The sequence below is a fragment of the Dendropsophus ebraccatus genome, chromosome 1, assembly GCF_027789765.1.
Source record: "Dendropsophus ebraccatus isolate aDenEbr1 chromosome 1, aDenEbr1.pat, whole genome shotgun sequence".
Classification (NCBI taxonomy): domain Eukaryota; kingdom Metazoa; phylum Chordata; class Amphibia; order Anura; family Hylidae; genus Dendropsophus; species Dendropsophus ebraccatus.
Genome location: NC_091454.1, coordinates 149652399 through 149673825, shown reverse-complemented (window position 1 = coordinate 149673825; position 21427 = coordinate 149652399). Strand labels below are relative to the sequence as shown.

Sequence of the window (21427 nt, the reverse complement as noted above, 5' to 3'; positions counted from 1 at the left end):
TAGAGACATCTCAAAAGTTTTGATCGGTCTGGGTCTGAGTGTTCAGACCTGTACCAATCGTGAGAACGAGCGGGAGAGGACTGTGCTCTGTGGGTCTGAGAAACGCCCCCAGTGGTCCTAAAAAGCACATTTTAAATTTATGTCTTAAACTGCACAAAAATTGCAGGCCCGACAATAACAGGAAGCACAGTGGCTTATTCACATTAGGTATGGAGCTGGAGGGGGATATCAGCAGGTTTGCTTGCACAAACCTGCTGATAATTCCCCTTTAAGTAGTAAGAGTCAGCTGCAGTCATCTTCATGATATTTTCTCATACAGCAATTACACATACACACAATTTACTTATTTCGCCATCCTAGCCGCAAACAAGTTGCCCTTGTATGTACAGGTGACTTTTGTGTGTCTGTATTCCTGTAGACTGTCGTGGTCTAATAAAAGTTCTTATTGCCGCAAGTGCACCACAGGGTGTGAAATCCAAAGTAAAAAAAAAAAAAAAAACACAGAAAATATTTATGAGCCATCTGACGTGAGACACAGCTACAGTAGCTTGGGTATAGCTCCTGCCTAAAAACAAAGTTCTGCAAAACATATCTGGTAGTAGTAATAATAATAATATTAAAAAAATTCCAGTGCACATGATTTTTTTTTTTTGCATTTTCCAAGCTTCCCAGTTTGCTTCTCATATTTCAGACTTTAATGCATTATTAATGGAAGATCCTGATTTACAATATTCCTGTGACGTCCACAGAAACAGCGTGACAGAACCTGTTTGAATTCTTAACCGGTCATGGTTAATTCCTTTATTTCTTTACATATCACAATACATGACACTTAAAGTAAAGCACGGGAATGCAAAGAGAAAACCCTGAAATACCATAAGGTTTAACTATTTGTTTGCCATTGGCCTAGTGCATGCTGTGAAATAATGCAACGACAGCTAATGAACTAATGCTAACCAAGTAAGAACATCAATTATACATTGACTCAACATGGCAATGCCATGTTCATGGGCCCTTTATAGCAGCACTGCCCTTCTACATTGCGAAGCTGAGAGCAATGTGTGTGCTGCTGTGTACTGCCTTACATATGCTGCCAATATAATTATCTACATAAGATGAAATGCAATGAAACATTTCCCTCATTTCATCCTTTGGGACCATAATGACTCTAGGAAACATTGAAAGTCTGAGGCATATAGTAGTACAACGTGGACCCCTAGATTTCTGTGGATGCTGTATCACATATCCATACATGACAGATAAGTAATGGAGCCCTGTACATAAATTCTTACTAGTCACACAGATGTTCTATGGAAATAAGCAATAAAAGCAGCATAACCCACAAGATTAATCTAGCATTGGTTCAACTGGAAGGAAAATCTAAAAATAGATCATCCTTTATAAATTCTATACATGATACTGTTAATAAACGTCAAAATAAACAATATGGACACAATAGACTTTGGGGAGATTTATAATTCAGCCTAATAACCAATTTCTTTTTTCTGTGTGTACAAAAAGCAACTCCTATTCGAAAAATTTTTAGAATTGTGTGTAATTTTTCTCACTTGCATATAAAAACTCAAACACAGCTGCTTCAAGCATGCAAATTTTCCCCATCTCAATTTTTTTTTGGGTGTCAGAAAGTTATATAGATTTGTAATTTACTTCTATTTAAAAATCTAAAGCAGTCCTGTACATATCAGCTGCTGTATGCCCTGCGGAAAGTGGTGTGTTTTTTCCAGTCTGACAGTGTTCTCTGATGCCACCTCTGTCCGTGACAGAAACTGTCCAGAGGTGTTTACCATGGGGATTTTCTACTAAGTTGTAAAGTTTCCATCACAGACAGAGGTGGTAGTAGGTTGGGGGGAAAAAAAGAAAAAAAAAAAACTTCCTGCAAGACATACAGCAGCTAATAAGAACTGGGAGACATAATAATAATAATAATAATAATAATAATAATAATAATAATAATAATAATAATAATAATAATAATAATAATAATAATAATAATAATAATAATAATAATAATAATAATAATAATAATAATAATAATAATAATAATAATAATAATAATAATAATAATAATAATAATAATAATAATAATAATAATAATAATAATAATAATAATAATAATAATAATAATAATAATAATAATAATAATAATAATAATAATAATAATAATAATAATAATAATAATAATAATAATAATAATAATAATAATAATAATAATAATAATAATAATAATAATAATATTATTATTATTATTATTATTATTATTATTATTATTATTATTATTATTATTATTATTATTATTATTATTATTATTATTATTATTATTATTATTATTATTATTATTATTATTATTATTATTATTATTATTATTATTATTATTATTATTATTATTATTATTATTATTATTATTAATAATAATAATAATAATAATAATCTACAAATCTATATAACTTTGATACCAATTGACTTAAAAAGAAAAAAATATTAACTAAAGTACTCTTATTTAAACCAGTAGGGTAGCACAACAGGTCCACACTCATTCGGGCATTACAATAAGCAATGTTATTCTTTGATCATACAATTCTAGGATCTATATTGAAAAAAATGTCACTGACCCAAAATACAATAGTGTATGTATAGGGTCTTATATTTCATCATTGATTCCCAGCTGGACATCTGGAGAGAAGAAAAAAATCATCTTACCAGGTAGTTCTTAGAACTATATACACAGGTAAGAGTCATGGACTTGAACAGCTGAACAGAAGTACATATATTAATTTCCACTACAGCTAAAACCCACTTGTAATGCTCTTCGTTAAAGTGAAACACATGGATATTTTTGCCTTCACCACCCCCATTGCTCTTCATTAACTATGTAATTTATTTATAGATCAGCTTCTCTTTGGAGTGCAGAAGTCTTTGTGACCCATAGCCAGTCAATATACTCCTGATGAAACTACATCAGTCCTGCTGTGAAAACCTAAGAGAGATACAGTACAGAACTGCCAATATATCAATTGACTTGAAAAGCCATGTATCTGCCAAACATGTCCACATACTATAGATCCTTCTCAGTGGAACTGATGCAATACCTTTGTATATATAAATGTTGTAAATACTGGAAAAATCTGTAGAAAGTTTGTTATAAATGGGTATAATGGGGTAATGGACACTTAGCAGCCAGTCTACTTAATCTTAATCCCATAGTCTTAAAGGGGTTATCAAACATTGGTAAAACATGGCCAATTTCTTGAAAAGACAGCATCACTCTTGTCTCCAGTTTGGGTGAGGTTTTGCAACTTAAGGCCCGATTACACAAAGCGATTATCAGCCCCTACGGGCGATAATCGCTTTGTGTAATAAAAGACAATGATCAGCCAACATGCACGTTGACCGACACGGTGTGGAGTCAGCGTAGGGACCCGTGTGGACCAGAGGACCTGTGCGGTGGTACACGGGGCAATATGGCTTGATCAATTCATATACAGACACTCTGGTGTTGATTTTTAATATAGGCCTAGCGGCATTAGTATCAGCCATAGATGGGATGTGCAGCGGTTCCATTCTCTCCAGTTCGTGTTTAACTATTTGTTTGCCATTGGCCTAGTGCATGCTGTGAAATAATGCAACGACAGCTAATGAACTAATGCTAACCAAGTAAGAACATCAATTATACATTGACTCAACATCACTCTTGTCTCCAGTTTGGGTGAGGTTTTGCAACTTAAGGCCCTATTACACAAAGCGATTATCAGCCCCTACGGGCTATAATCGCTTTGTGTAATAAAAGACAACGATCAGCCAACATGCACGTTGTCGGCTGATCATTGTCTTTCAACAGGCTAAAATGCTACTGATCAGAATGGCAACTGCTGCTGTCGCTCTGTGTAATAGGAGCAGCAGCAGCAGACCACCGCTGTCTCCTATGGGCTGCCCAAACGATCTGACGATCACGGACCTTTAAATGATGGCCTGTTCTTAGGATAGTCTATCAGTCACCAAATCCTGGAGAAACCCTTTACTATCGACTAAATGTAAAGGCTATAATTGAGGGTTTGAGTTGTGTTTATATGAGCTCCTTGTTTGACTCTTAAGACTTGCTTTTATAAAAAGGTATATCTGATATTTATATAAAAAATAAAATGGGAGAGTTTAGACTAAAATTGCCATTCAAAGATTTGTTTAAAGAAATCTGGACCAGAAGGATTTCCAGACCATTGGTTACCACAGTAGAAATATTACTGAAACCTTTAGGTAAAAAAAAAAAAAAAAGATATTTAAAGATTAAGGTCAAGTTGCACAAGGCACAGACATATGGCAAGCATAATTCAAACATTTCAGGACAGCAAACTGCTTGAAAGGAGTCTGCATACTATAGCAGCATAAAGATTATAGTACAAAATATTCGAAATGGCAGAGAATTCGATGACCAGATGGGGCAACTAAGCGCCAAGGAAGAAGGCATATGAAGTAACTAAGTACTGGCGTGCAAAAGAGCTGAAAAACAACAACTGAAGGATAAAAGAACAAATCTTTGCTCAAAGCAAGCTGGGAAAAATTACATCTAGAAGTTCTGCTGTTCATGATAAATAAACGAACATTTTATATAAATGCACAAAATGCTACAGCTCCCCTATTGTGGAGGGAGCATTTTTGCATTCTTGAGGGTATGTTCACACTGAGGAACAGGTGAGGAATTGAAGAGAAAAGTTTTATGTTTAAAAATTTCCTTCTCTTCAATTCTGATGGAATAGGCACAGGATAGACGCAGAAATTCGAAGTCCCAATGACTTCTATAGGATTTCTCTTGCAGAATTCAACCAAAGAATTGGAATGTCAATTCTTTAGGCGGGAAGCAAATCCGTGGCGCAGCATTCCGTGCATAAACTTCACCATGTGACCAACAGATTTAAGCAGAATGCGCGCAAAATTAAGCATGGATTCTACTTGAAAATCCTTGCCTATTCCTCAGTGTGAACATACCCTAAAGAGGACCTGTCACTAGCAGTGAGCAAACTTGTCAAAGATATGGGTTCGTCCAAACCCAAACCTCGGCATTTGACTCTCACTGAGAAGTTGGACGTAGCCTTGGGAGTCCTGGTAGCAGTACAGTAGTGTGAAGATTTAATCTGTTTCAGAGCTTCTGGCATAATAATTAGAGAAAAACGAGTACTAAAATGCTCGGGTGCTCGATACTTGAGACGAATACTTCCCAATGCTCGGGTGCTCGTTTCAAGTAACGAACCCTTTGAAGTGGATGGAAAACTTGAGCATTTTTTGCAGGGGACCAAAGCTCGGCAGGGGGAAGGTTGCCTGAAAACCTCAGAAAATGATGGAAACAACACAGAAATGGACAGGAAACCGCAGGGGTAGCATGCATGGATGCCAGATTATGGACAAAAGCCAGGGGATGGCCCTCAATACAATTTTGCTGACCCAGACCAAGATGGGCAAGGCACATGTGCTGACACATGTAAGAAAAGCACCCAACTAGGAGGACTTTTGGTGTAATCCATGGAGTCTGTGTGTGCCAGGTGCTGTTTGTTTTAGAGCACAGTTACACCGCACAGGCAGGATAGGTGTAGCTGCACTACAGATCCCGGCAAGCCAAGGTACAGCAGCAGCAAAAATGAGTACTGAGAGGACTTTGGGCAATTTCTTTGGGGTCTATGTGGACAACATGCTGTCCCCTTTCTGGCAACAGTCGCTCTGTACAGTGTGCAGCCAAGATGGCGGTAGCTGGACTAGTTCCAGCCAGCAGCCAAGAGGAGGCAAAAAAAAAAAAAAATGTAGTTGTAGCCCTTAGAAGGACTGTTGGGTTCTTTGTGGATGATTCCTGCCTAACAAACACTATTTACCCCACCCTAACACTCTTCCTGACAGACAGCAGCTCTCCCTAATCTCATCCAGCCTGCATCTGAAGAGAGCATCACAGGACCTGATTCTTATATGCCCAGGTCATCTGATCTGGCCAGCCAATCACTGCTATCGACATGTAGGGTTCCCACGTGATGCTACAAGCTCCCAAAGATTCTTCCCGCAAAAAACGCCAAACATGCAGGAAGAGGAAGATGCCATTGTCTCGAGTATTGTGAGATGCTTGTCCGAGTAACGAGCACCATCGAGTACCCTAATACTCGAACGAGTAGAAAGCTGGGACGAGCATGCTCGCTTATCTCTAATAATAATGATACTGGAAATTCTGCATTTTAGTCCGTAGCACATCTTTGGTACATGGACTCTAATCACAGAACGTGTGAATGCCCCTTTAAGTTTATAAAAATCTGTGTCCTCTATTTTTCTAGTTTCAGGTGTGTAAAATACTGAGACAAAAACCTAACTATTTTCTTTTAGTGTTTGACGTAGAATATTTGTGACGTTAGTGGCTTTTCCTATGGAGTAACTATTTTAAAAAGACCCATAAATCATGACCACAGTATATGGGTGAAACCATAACATTCCATTCATTGCAGTGAAAATACTAGTCTGACAGCATTTTTAGTATGAAGAAATCTGAGGAATTTTACAGAAGCACTGAGCAATTGTTGGAGGAGTTCAGGGACTCATACCAGAGGATAAACGGATTATTTCCTACTAACAGATTATATGTATGTAAATTGTAGATTTTGCACAATGTTAGAATGTATGAAATGATGACTGTCAGCTGAGGTCTTTCCAATCTTAAAATGCAATTTTCCTTTTCTGTTGTAACAATCAACTTTGGTTCATAAGTTCACTAGGACTTAAAGTTTAGTTTCTAGGCCTGGACTTTTTAAACTGAAAATGTCTGCTCAGCTGCAGGCAGAAGTGGAAAGCTGATAGGGAGATTTATCAGTATCAATCATAATGTTGGGAGTTTCAAATTCTGTGCTGTAGTGCATTGTCCATATTTACAGACCATTCACAGAACACGTGAAGTCCCCCATAAATGTGTGTCCGGAAATAGACCAGCGCCATGGGCAGGAATCGGGCAGCGTTTCAAAGAAAAAGGACGGCGGCACCAGCATCGATGCGCCGGTCTAGTCATATAAAAAACTTAAAGCGATGCACTTGATGGTACATTTACTTTAAAAGGTGGCTACATTTTATAATCTATTTACTACAATACCAAATGGCAACATTTTTTTGTTATTGTGATCCGTCCCGCTGTTTGCTCGGGTCCAGACAACACCGCTGCAGCCGCCGATTGGCTTGGCAGGGCTGACACCACCAGGTCCTGGAAGAAGCCAAATAGCAGTACAGATCAGCAAGATACCAGTGGTGCAGCAGGAGCCAGGGATGTAAGTACACTTAATTATTGTCAAATGACCTATCCGCAGCACATATTTAAAAAGTTTCCTGCCAGAAGTACACCTTTAAGTCTTGGGTAGCCATAACCCTGCGGTTGGTAGTCCTTTTTTTAAGCCACTTTTCATGGGTAAATACCTCTATCATACTGAAAACCCCTGCTATTTTGGAGAAGCTCTGGCCCACTCGTCTAGCCACCACAATTTGGCCTTTGTAAAAGTTGCCCAGTTGCTTCTATTTGGCCATTTTTGCTGCTAACAATACATCTTTAAGAACTAATTGTTTACGCGCTGCCTAATACATACCCCCCTAGACAGGTACCATAGCGAGAAGATGATCAGAGCTTTAATGAGTAGGAACTTTTCTATTGTGCACGTCTCCCAAGTCTACACAGAAATGACCCTTAAATACGTTCCCTTGCTGCACATCAGAGCGGTTCAGCTCACAAATAAGATTCAAAGCAAAGCCTGGAGAAATCATTCTCGTGAAGCAGAACAACATAAGTTACAGCAGTCAGCCAAAAATTGATGAGAAGTCTTCAGTAATCAACAGTAGTTAATGAATCCAGCACTGATCCTGATAAACTAGTGTGGATTCCTCCTAATAGACCTTAGGAAGTGTGATATAATATTAAAGTCACCAATGTATTCTCGCTGTCACTGTGCAATCCATCACCCAAATTAGTTATTACTCTGTAAAGCTCACTGTTCAGCAGCGGCACATTTTGCTTTGTAAGTATCCAGAGATATTGCTAATTCTGAGCACAGCTGGAGTCCGCTTACCATTCAGCACATTTTGGAGGTGACAGTATCCAACACAAGAGTTAACAAGTCCAGCAAATGCTGAGGACACTCTAATTAGAAGGAGAATATGGACAGCAAAGGGAATTTCTGGCATCTCCAAAGAGATATTAAACTAATTGAAAGAGGAAATTTTATAGAAGTTTATATAAACTAAAACGCAAGAAGCGTGGGGTAAAGCAATCCCCTTATTAATTTGTGGGGAAGGAAAGGTTATTCTGCTCATGTGGAAAATATTTCTTACCCACACATGTTGGGAATATAAAAGTAGAGATATCACCTGTCTCATGTTTCTCATCACCAGTCCTTATTTCTTGTTTCTAATATTAATCATTTTACTGAAAGCTCCTGTATCCTTATATACACAAAAGCAAGGTTTACCATTTGTTCTTATTTTTTGGACAGCTTTTTTGATGTCATGTGTCACTGAATGATAGCAGATAACCAGTCCATGTAATAAAAGCCGGCGATCAGCCATTGACCCATTGAATCTTTTGTGCAGCCAGATAAAATATTTTTAACTCAAATCTAAAAAGAGCAGTTGTGTGGCCAATAATAATTCATTTAAATGGTTGCAGCTATTGTTTGTGCGGCCAAGCTGCAGAATCCATCATACGGCATTGCAAGCAAGCTCCAATCTCACTGATCTGCGCTTGTTTGTAGCCTTAAATCAGCCTTGGAACAGGGCCCCTAGGGTGTCTTTACACAGAGAGATTTATCTGACAGATTTTTGAAGCCAAAGCCAGGAACAGACTTTAAACAGAGAACAGGTTATAAAAGGAAAGACTGAGATTTCTCCTCATTACAAATCCATTTGTGGCATGGGCTTCAAAAATCATTTAGATAAATCTCTGTGTAAAGGCACCCTTACAATCTACAGTCTACAATCAGCACATTTTGAACATTTGAATCAGCACATCAGCAAGAATTGAACGCATGGAAGGCTACTTTCTGATGTGCACCTAGCCTTAAGGTATCTGGCTACAGAGACCTTAAAAAGGATGTACCACCAGGTACATACTCTTGAATTTAACACACCGATAGATCGGCGCCGTCATGGGGAAGCCGGTGCTGCGGTCTGTTTTTTTGAACCGCGGCCCCGTTCCCGTGTACAGCGCCATTCTATCCAGCAGTACCGGCCAGTGCTTAAGCACTGGAGGCCGGCCGGCCCGCCTTCAGTGGGAGGGAATTCCCTCCCCTCTATGACGCGGCTCCATTAGAATCAATGGAGCCGCGTTATAGAGGGGAGGGAATTCCCTCCCACTGGGGGTGGGCTGGCCGACCTCCAGTGCTTTAGCACTGCACGGTACTGCTGGATAGAATGGCGCTGTACACGGGAACCGGGCCGCTGTTCGAAAAACAGACCACGACACTGGCTTCCCCATGATGGCGCCAATCTATTGGTGTGTTAAATTTAAGAGGATGTACCTGGTGGTACATCCTCTTTAAACAAACAGCTGTAATTTGTGAGGAAAATTGTCAAATGTACATTTTCATTGGAGCTCTATCACAGAGGAATTGAAGTATTACACAGTTCCCAATGAAATTATTGGCCTGTCTTGAGTGAAATGGAAACAAGCTTTGTGTCAACTCTTCACTCGGATAATATATCCGACAAACAGATTTTCCTTTTTTTTTTCTTTTTTCTGCAGCATTCTATTGATAAACCTCCAACAATACTGAAACATATCTAAGGTTTTTTTTTCCAATCTGAGGGAATAATATGTCTACTTAAGGAGATTGGCGAACAGGTAGTCTTAGGCTGCATTCACACGATCCATGTTTCACGTTGAAAACGGACATGGAAGGCATATAAAGGAGTACCCGCCCCCCCTGCATGGGCAGCATCTCTAAAATGATGCTGGGAGCGAAGGGATCTGTATGCATATGCGCCGCGCAACGCGTGAATGTGGCATAAAAGGCCATGCAGTGGACCCATCAAATTAAAAAAATATATAAAAATATATGATTAATAATAACACACTATATAATTATATATATATATATATATATATATATATATATATATATATATATATATATACACACACACACACACACACACACACACAGTATATAAATAATCATTTCTACATATGTTTTATTTCAGACAAGCATCTATTGTGCCACAGCACAGTAATGCAGGCAACTGTATCGAGGAAAAACCCTACCAAAATAAGAATTTAAATGGTCCAGGACAATCCATGAATTGAGTTTTGTTGGGGCTTCTGAAATCATCATGAAGGAATAAAATGTCAAACGAGATAACAAGTAACACTGACTTGAAAAATACATGATCGCACGGTGTGTTCCACATTAGGAGCAGAGTAAGCCCGGCACTCTCCAGCAGTATTTATACAGGATATTCTCATTTATGAATGTAAATGACACTAAGGACTATCAAGTCATTAATAATTAAACCAATTTATTCCAGATCTTAAGCATTTTACAACAGGAAAGCTTTTAACCTTGCACTTTCCCAGCTCCTGTGAGATATAATAAGGAGATGGTTTTAGTAAACTTATATTTCACGCTCTACAATAATTAATATAATATCTGTAAGAAACTTTTTTCAGCATCAAGGGCTGTGTGATCAATCTTGTGATTAAACTAGTCATATTAAAGTCTGTCTCCCTCAACTGCCAAATGTTTCCTATCCCTACTGAAACTATTACATGTATATAGATTGCATCTGACTATTGCATAGTGAACATTGTCAGAAAAGGTTCACCGTGACTTCCCAAGGACATGGCACATGAATAAATATTCTCACAAGAAGCACGGCTTACCTGCCATCATTTTCTGAGCTTCATATGGCTCCATATAGCCATCATTCTCAGTCACAATTTCTGCCGTTGTCTGGCCTCCTGGGCCTTGCTTAGCATCAAAAGGGTCTGCATAGTCTTCAAGGATGATTACCTATGGGGAAAAGAAGAATTCAATATTTAGAGAAACATTAGTATATTGCATTGGTATCAGGATTATAAAAGACTTATGGTACTTGGTGATAATGGTGATAATTTGCCCGATCGCACGATTAACGATTTTGAATGAACAATTTTTTTTTAATAACGATCAGCATTTAGACGGAACGATACATCGTACGGAAAATTCGTTTAAGCCTATCTCACACATAGGTGAAATCACTGAAAGACTGTTTACACTGAACGATCTGCAAATTTTTTGCGAACGATCAACGATGATTTGAGAACATGTTGAAAGATCAAAATGAACGATTTTTTGCTCGTCGTTTGATCGTTCGCTGCGTTTACACGTACGATTATTGTTTGAATTCAACAGTTATCGTGCAAAAACGAACGATCAATCGTTCCGTGTAAAAGGACCATTAGGGCCCTATTCCACCGGACGATTATCGTTCAGATTATCGTTAAATCGTTCGAATCTAAACGATAATCGTTTGGTTGAAATGCAGTTAACGATTAACGACCTAACGAGAAATCGTTGATCGCTTTATAAGACCTGGACCTATTTTTATCATTGCTCGTTCGCAAAACATTCGCAAATCGTTCGCATTGAATAAGACATTGTTCGGTCGTTCGCAATAGATACAAACGCAATAGGGAATAAATAGCGAAGAAAAAACTATCGCAATTACGATCATAAGTAACGATTATCGTTCCATGGAAATGAGTGAATGTTTTCAGGTCTTTCACAATAGCGGTCGTTTGAGATCGTTAATCGTGAACGATTATGCAAACGATAATCGTCCGGTAGAATAGGGCCCTTATACGAACGCTCTAGGCAATGCAAAATGCAAATCCCAGAGCCTAAAAGCCCTTTTATACAGGACTGATGCCTGCACAATTACGAGTTCAGATTAACAATGTGGGCTCACATTTATTTAGCTTTCATGTGGTACAATCAACTACAGACTGGGCTGCACTAATGATAGCAGGGTTGTACATGCAGCCTTTAATATCATTGTCAGCTGCGCATCACTCATTTACAATGAACCATGTGCGGCCAATAACACTTTCAGGCTATATTCACACACAAGTTCCGTTGTGTTAACACAATAAAGAACGTTTGAACAGCAATGTAATGCAGTAAGGCTGTGCAAAATAGCGCCAACTTTAACTTAATGACACAGTATGTGTAAACAATCTAATGGAATGAAATAATTTCTGCAATTAAGTGATTTAGTAATGCAATGAAACTGCGTCAGCTAAAGAACAAGCTCTCACTCTCATTTGTCAGCTGATCACTGGCCCTTTTCAATGGGTAGATTATTGAGCAGATTATTGAGCACAGGAGTTTATAAACGCTTGTTTAGCTGATAATTGGCCTGTGCACAAGAGCCTTAAGGGGGCAGAATTTTTTTTTTTTCCCAGACTTTTTTTTATTTTTTTTGTAAAGACGCCTGTGTAATGAATCACCTGTTGAGCTAGGCTGATCTCATTACATCCATTACAGATAAGATACAGGTTTAAATCTTTTACATAATGTCACACTTATTGTAATTTCACAAAATGACTCCCACATAAACTGGAATTGTCAACTGGATTCACGCCAAGCAAAGGTTTTATTATTCTGTACACCGGCGAATGCTGTAGTCATGGGTTTTGCGCATGTTTATATTTAGAGGAAACACTTAATTTGTAGGATAGGGATCCAGTAGGGGAGTTTGAGTTTCTTACACAAATATATCTTTCATTAGGTAAAGTATGTTAAATATGCTGTATATCTATATGCACACACAGCAATTCACAAGAAACCACGTTAGAATCAAGTAGACCTTCTGTTTGCCAAGTTACACTATTGGAAAATTTATCAGAAATATACCTGGCGTACATCAGGTAAAAGGCGCAGATTCACTGGGGTATGCATCGCTCACTAGTCTTGATACCTTGCCCCCTATGGGCATCCGTCTAGACGCTGGTCGTTATTAAAAAAAATTGTTACTTTGAAATCGTTAATTGTACGATCGGGCGAATTATCGTTCCGTGTAAACCCAGCATAACATACTTAAATAAAAAACACACAAGTATTAATGTAATTTCAAAAGGTAAGAACTGTGGGGAAACCTTTTGTGTATTTTTTGGCCAGCTAGAGCACGCAGATTCTTCTTTAATGTTCATCAATAGTAAACTGTACGGCAGCTGAAAACACAATACAATGTCTTATACTAGCCAGTCATTTTATACTAAACATAAAAACCCAATACATATTCTTAAAAAATATATATACCAGGCTTGTGCAACCCATCCAAGTAGGTTCACTAAGACATTAGGAAAGTATGGGTCTGTTTATCAGGAGGTATAGTGTAGCAGCTGGAAAATCTCTGATATGTGAAGCATGTCTAGCTTATCATTGTGCCTTTCACACCACAATACTCCACTCATCATCTCATCCTGGAATGCAGGTTAAATAAAAAACACAAATGGGAAATAGAATATACTGTAGTATATTTCACCCAAATACATTCAATGACAATCTAACTGGTTTCTATTGCCTTTTGTTATTTAGTAAAATGGCTTCATGCAGCTGTGAGCAGTGATAGCATACAGTCCTAATTGATCGCTGAGGCATAGAGCAATAGAATGAAGGGTCGGTGACACAAGCCACTGTCATTCTTCAATGAGCTCAGAGCAGCAGAAAAACTAATATTAAATAGATTCAACACTTAGCAATCACACAACGGTAATTAACTATAAATGTCAAGCTTTTACACCAAAATCATCTCTCAAGGACTCATATGACAAAGCTAATAAAATAGAGGTATGAGATATTAGGAAAAGTTGGTGAGAAATTCAAAATAGTTCCAGTTTGAAACATTTGTTTCTAGGTTTATGCATTAAGCATGACCATCAGAAATAAGGGAGGTGTACAATAACAGTATATTCCAATGGTATTAAGTAGCCCAGATTTACTGGAGTATTGGCTCAGATTTATTAAAGTGTATAAAATAGAAAATGGCGTAAATTACCCAGAACAACCAATCACAGCTTAGCTTTCAGCTCTGGCAAAATGAAAGCCGAGCTATGATTGACTGCTGTGTGCATCACATGGTTTAACAAAAAGGCGGAAGCGGACGCCAACCTGTCAGGTCAGCACTCCCTTCCTCCTCGTACCCTTCTTGCTGTCTGTGCTATTACGGGGGGGGGGGGCTACTGCAGGGAGCTGCCCGGACCATTCTTAGATCATCCAGCCCGCCTATTGAAGAGAGCGGGAGGAGATGAGATTTTTTTTTTTCCCCCTGCTTTTCTTGTTGAACGAAAAATTGCTCTTACATTGATTTCAGGAGCCTTCACATAAGGTATTAGTTCGTCCTTAGTAGTGAGAGATACCCACAGCTCAGTGATATGTGCAGGACATCTTGCAGCTACATGTGTTGCCTCTCACGACATGGCTGTCTGCTGGTGATTTCCAGCAGGATAATGCTGGCCCACAAATAGCAAGGGTTTCCCAGAAATGTCTCCAGAGGTATCCAGAGGCTGTGTCACATAACATTTGTTTTCAGCTGTATTTTTGGACAAACATAACTTATTTGAAAATACAGCTGTATGTTGCAGCTTTATTGCCATATTTTAATCTTAAAATGACAGCCATTCAAAAATGTCCAAAAACAAAACGCCGTGTCAATATAGCCTAATACTGTAATCACTTACAAATATCATTACATACAACAGATTTATTGAATTCCAACAACTCCATCTTGGCATTTATTTTTGTGCCCATAAGGGTAGTTCACACTGAACCAATGTGGAGCTCTCTGCCGTGGAATCAGGTCTGCCTCTTTCTCTAGAGGAGGGCTTGCATGCGTCCGCTCTCTGCTGAAACAATTGACATGTCAATTCTTTGACCAGAGAACGGCAGGAGCAGAGGCACGCATGCCCTCCAAATAGAGAAAAAAAGTGTCACACTGAGGCAGGACGGATTCCGCGCCCCATTTGCTCAGTGTAGACATACCTTAAGTGTATAATATTTAATTCATCCTGTTTTTAAAGGGATTGGCCACAATGATAAATGAAACATAGTAACATAGAAACCTGTCAGCAGAAAAAGACCACCTGGTCCATCTAGTCTGTCCTTTTAGTATTTCCCTTCTTATTATCTTAGGATAGATATAGGTTTATCCCAGACACGTTTAACAATGAATGTACTCATGCCGTTAAATTACTACATGAAGAACATGTGACTATACAATGCCACTTAGCCACAGAGCTTGTGCTACTTTCCAACAGTCAATGTGTTCCTATTAGGGAAAATGAGTGACCTAATGGCTAATCAGAAATAATATACTTACAAGCTTTCAGAGCAGAGGCCCCTTCAGCAGCCAAGTTTACAAATCAATGACTAACATTTAAGAGACGTTATACTAAGACATCTGTACACGGGTGATGCATGAGTAAGATAAGCCAAAACAATAATAATCACTTTCAAAACAACACCAGTTATCTCCAATAGTCACTAACTTTACTGTCTGAGAGGATTCGCGTGTGTGTCCTGGATGAAAATTCCATCGTCTACAGATTATTTCAGTGAGGAAAGAAAAGAAATGCACATTCTTTACAGCAGGGATACTGCCCAATGCTATAAAATGAACAGATGCACACATCTAAATTTTAAAAGGAGCAACCTTTCAGATTACAAACTAAAGGAAGCTAATAGCATTGTACTTGTGATGGTCACATACAAAAGCCACATGAGCTTGTGGAAAACTGCTGTTGATCTTTAAAGGGTACCTATCATGAAGCTATATACCTCCGAAACAGCGTGCAGATGCATTCTCTTCCTCAATGGCATATTACCCAGTGTAGACTATGTTAACATCTCTAATAGGTGGTTATCCACAATTTTTTATAAAAACCACAGCTACTTGCTTGCAAAAACAGCACCACCGCTGTCAGGCCATGTGTGGTATTACAATTTAACTCCATTACCATGGAATCAAGCTTCAAAACCCCACACAAACTGAAGAGAAGAATGGTGCCATTTATGGAAAAAGTAAAGGCCCTATTACACGAAGCGGTAATCGGTCGTATTCGGCTGAAATCCGCCGATAATAGTCGTGTGTAATAGAAAACAACGATCAGCTAGCATGCACGATGTCGGCTGATTGTTGTCTTTCGACATGTTGAAAAGTAAAAAGATCAGGATAGCAGCTATATGCTGCCGGCGCTCCGTGCAAGAGGAGCGGCGGCAGCAGACTGCCACTATCTTCTATGGGCTGCCTGGACGATCTAGCGATTACCCGGGCAGCCCCCCCCCCCCCCGGCTCTTACACGCTCACTGCGGACGCGTGTAATAGCGCCAGCAGTGAGCGGGGAACGAGGATCAAGCGAGCACTGATCTGACAGGTCATTGCTAGTTTGCTCCCTCTCGTCACCCTATGTAATAGAGGCTTAAATTGGGTTTTTCTAAGCCTGGATAACCCCTTAAAATGCTGTACTGATAAAGTGGTTTCTGTGCTCTGAAAGCGTGCAATAAACAATTTTTCTGGTTGGGCAATAAAGGTATTCCTTCTATAATACTTTTGTTGTTTTTGACACAAAAAGGTATAAAAAAAATAAAAAAACTAGCCATCATAAAATACATTACATTAATTTTGCTGTATACAGAAAGTACAAACAGTTGGACAACATATTCCCCAGGCATTACTAACCCGTAGCTGTCACTACTCTTACCATTTTACTAGGATTTTCCTCCAATGTATTAATCTTTTTCTCAATACAGTAGAGGAAAAGCCTTCAATACTATGTATATTTGATTCACATAAAATAAAATGATAGCCTGACTTATTACTGTTACCTCAGAAACATAACTCTAGATACATATTTTCCCGGAAGACTGCCTCATGATCGGGATCTTGGATATAACTGTAGGTGTACCCACTTAAGATGGAAATGGTTTGTTCTTGTGCTGCTGCATTGCTGCCAGACTGCTAAAAAGAACATTCATTTGTAAGAGGTAAGAAACAAAAGAACTGTCACTTCTCAAGCAGACATGTCAGCTTCCAAGACGCAAAACTGGTGGCACTAAAATGACATTTTAATAAAGGTCTAGGGTTTTGTTGAAGTCTATTAAAGCTTTAACGGCTAAAAATCAGCAAGACATCCTAAACGTCAGTAAGTTGACATATTTACCCCGGGGATATGAGAAAAATAAAACCTCCGGATCTAATTGTGTATTCGTTATCTTATTAAAGGAGACTTCTTTTCAAATGAAAATTACTTTGACCAAAATTAACCCTCTAAGAACCATGGAGGATAGAAGATAGATTTATTTCTTTACATGGAGAAATTAAATTTACTGGCAGCAGAGCAATCGGCAGGTCCAGTAAGTTTAATTTATATCATATACGTTTTATGTAAGGTAATATCCAGCTCCTTATCTACAATCGTACCACAAATTGTCAATAACACTCCATTAGACTAATTAACATTGAAGCCAAGAGTAGGAAAGCCAGGAAAAAAAAAAAATCTCTCTCTCATATATTTTGACATCACAACTCTGAGGAAAATGCCTTTCCCGGCTGAGGGACTGGGGTGGAACTCCACTCCAGTCACTGACTGGTTGAGCAGCCAGTCCAACAGTAGGGTTATGGGGTCTGCATAGCTGCAGATCCCGGAGGGGCGATCCAGCGCTGAAGAGGCACGGGGAGAGGAGAGTTATAACACTGTTATTTTTCCCTGTGTCCCTGCCTTTTATTAAACAAAACAAAAAAAAAAAACAGATGCCGGACTTCTCCTTTATGTTTTCAGCAATAACAGGTTAACAAGTAAAATTAACAATAGTTTTATTTTCAGTCTGACACAGCGCTCTCTGCTGCAATCTCTGGCCAAGACAGAAACTCTCCAGAGCAGCAGCAAATCCAGCTCTCCTGCTCTGGACAGTTCCTGTCTCAGCCAGAGAGACTGAAAAGAAAACAACATTTCCAGCAGGAAATACAGTAGCTGATAACTAGGGATGAGCGAACTTTTCAAAAGTTCGGTTCGATCCGGCAAACTTTCGTTAAGTTCGGATTTGGCCGAACCGAACCTAGAACAAACCTTGCAATAACGGCTGAATAATTGCAGCTACAATAGTGGGAGTCTAATAGGGTTTAGTTTCGTTCAGTTGCAGTTGCTATTACAATGAAAAAAGTGGGAAAAATCGAACAGCAAAAATAGTGAAAAAAAATTTGCCAAGGTGCAAGTGATTACACGGGACATAGGACACAAAGTTCCTTGGACCCAGTAGGGTAGAAAACAGACATTTGACAGTGGAACCAGCTGCAGTAATAGCACTTGATTGCAAACAGCCCAGTATGGTTAAAAAGAGACTATTGGAGGAGGAGGCAGTACCTGATTGCACTCAGGCCAGTAATATTGAGACAAGACTAGCATGGAGCAGAAGGATGGTCAGCCTTGGGGTGGTGGCCTGTGATTCCTCGCTGATGATGTTGGTTACCGCACTTTCCAGAATACGGATGAGTGGGATGATGTCCTTGATGCCTGCTCACAGAGTCACGTCCTCAAAAGGGATCAACAATGTTCCTTCCATTGTCGGCTACAACACTTCCCACCGTTAGTTGACCTGGGGTCAGCCATTCATATATCTCCTTCTCCTTCCTGATGGTCCGGAGGAGCTCCTGCCCACTGTGGTTTCGTTCACCCAGGCTCACAAAATGGAGGACAGCCTGAGAGCACCGGGCCTGACATCGTTGGTAAGACACCGGGGCAGGTTAGACTGCAGTCAAAGCGGTGGATGGTTGCAAGCTGGTGGAGGAAGAACTTGTGCAGAACTGGCCCCCTAAAGCACCGGGGAGGCGACAGTGGCAAGAATGGGCTAACTTTCTGGTGGTCTTCTGGAGGAATGATGACCCAATGGGCAGTAACAGACGTACTTGCCCATAATTAAAGGACCAGACATCAGCACTTGGGTGCACGGTCTTGGACAACAAGATACCCAATGAGTCGCCAACATTTTTCTACACAACTGTGCAGTGATGGGACAGGCGATGGGCCTTTTTTTTTTTTTTTTACTTTTTTTTGTTTTTGGGACAGTGATGGGACTTTTTTTTTGGGACTTTTTTTTATTAACTTTTTGTTGTTGCAGCTAAACGGGGTTCTTCTATTTTGTGAACCTGATTTTAAAGATATGAACTGATTTTACTTTAATAAATTCGATAAGTTTGAACACTAAAGTTGCTTTCATGTATCTTGGTTAATACTCACTGACAGCTGTCACATTACATTTTTGATTAATCAGCACCCAGGTATATCTGAGGAGACTAATTTAAGGTCTCACCCTAACAGGGGTGACGTCACACATCTGGATATTCACAGAAAACCAGGATACAAGGGATTATAGGAGTAATAATCCCTTGTATCCTGGTGTAAAAAAGTACAATTTTGCTTCACCGTTGTAATTTTTAACAGATTCGGAACAAACTTTCTCAAAGTTCGGTTCAGTACTGGACTTTTTGCAAACTTCGTAACGGTTCAGTTTGCTCATCCCTATTGATAACTATGGGAAGACGTGATTTTTAAGTTGAAATAAATTACAAATCTATATAAAACTTTCTTTTAAATCAACTGGTTTCAGAAAGATTTTCTCTGAATAACCCCTTTAATCTTTAGAAGCAAGTAAAGGACTCAGGGTGCCAGCAGACATATCTTGCCATTTTTCTGGCCTTTTTTTTTTTTTTTTTTTTTTTTACTTTAGGTGCGAATGGCTTTTTGTTGGCATTTTTAAGACGAACAAAAGAAATTCCATCAAACTCTTTGGCAGAAAAATGCTATTCTCATAGCATCTGGGGCAGTCAATACCAGGCACTACTACAAAAACCGCAGAGGTTAAAATCCAGATACCTTAGCATTTATCTTTCATATTAACAGCAGAAACACACAAAAAATTACATATACGTCTCTACAACTCTGAAGACATAAAACTACTTTGAGGCATATTTCAGTCAGATCTGATTAAGGTCCACTTAATCCCTTATATCCTGGTTTAAGAAAATGACAACTGCCTCAGCCCCTTTATTCTAAGCATATCACAGACCCAACCAATGTTTTTTTTTGTTTGTTGTTGTTTTTTTTTAATAGTCATCGCCTATAGTAAACATACATTATTTTTTACACAGTACAATTGTACTTGAACATCTAATGTATGAAATTTTCTAACAAACCACAAGCCATACATTTTTTTCAAAATTACATCAACAAACAGCCATAAAACGGTGAGCACCTGAAGAAAAAAGCTAAGAAAATGACACAAAATATTGTAAGAGTCTGGACTTGCCTACTAAGGATTATATAAAACTGTAGTGCCAATGCAGTTCAGGGATGACTGTAGACTGAATGAATCTCTAGAGGCCAATTTCATTCATGCAGAACCTTTTGTTGTGCTAATTCTGCCACTTTATTTCAATATCCTTATAACAGAATAATTCTGCTCTATGACTTCTGTTCAGGGAATTTGGGAGCCCTTGCGGACGTCAAAGTCTTTTAGGGATCCAATTATTTTGTCCTGCAAAGCTTAGGAGGTATAAAAATATATGAATTTTCTTCTGGCGAAATGTGATCAAGCTCTGAAGGACAAACAGAAAGGCAAAAAAAAAAAAAAAAGTTACGATTGCACTGGGTTTAAATTTTTTCTTTAGCTAAAAAATAAGAATAATCCATCATGTAAAAAAAAAAAAAAAAAAAGAATAAAAAAAAGTGAAATGGTTGTTGATACTCAGCGAGCTAAAGGTGCAGCAGCGATAGTAGCTAACATTTGTGTTTATTTCAGATCTGGTGCAAACAAAGTGCAGCATTCCGTAATTCATTCATTTTTTACAATGTATACGATGAATATAAGGGCTGTACTTAAAGTGAATGTACCACTAGGTACATCGCTTGTTTTTTACATGAGCAGAAAAGCGCTGGGGTGTCAGTGCTGTGGTCTTTTTTTTTTAACTGCAGCCTGGTTCCTGTGCATGGCGATGGTTTATTCCCGATCACTGGCTGGGCATGAAGCACTGGGGGCGGGCCTGCTGGCCCCCAGTGTCACAAGAACCCCTCCCTTTTGTGAATAGGCTCCATTAGAAAAAAATTGTCACACTGGGGGCTGGTGAGCCTGCCCCCCAGTGCTTTATGCCCGGCCAGTGTTCGGGAATAGACTAACACTGTGCGCAGGAATTGGGCGGAGATTTAATGAATGGAACACGGCACCGGCTTGTTCATGTAAGTGTGTGTGGGGGGGGGGGGGGGGGAGAGTACATTTGCTTTAAATAATTTTTTTGGAAGGTGAATAACCCCTTTGAGGGTTAACCTTTATTTACAAAAAATAGTACAAACCTCTGAAAATCCAGACTATAAATTAACTTAGATCAT

General features: G+C 38.9%; 1 protein-coding gene across 4 annotated transcripts in view; it reads right to left on the bottom strand.

Moving 5' to 3' along the window:
- SHF (Src homology 2 domain containing F) overlaps positions 1-21427 on the bottom strand; it is a 197183-nt gene that overhangs the window by 139505 nt on the left and 36251 nt on the right. For all 4 annotated transcript variants that reach the window (XM_069981899.1, XM_069981909.1, XM_069981904.1 and 1 more), the window contains exon 2: positions 10892-11021. In XM_069981899.1, coding sequence (XP_069838000.1) covers positions 10892-11021 — 130 coding nt within the window. The remainder of the gene's footprint in view (positions 1-10891; positions 11022-21427) is intronic.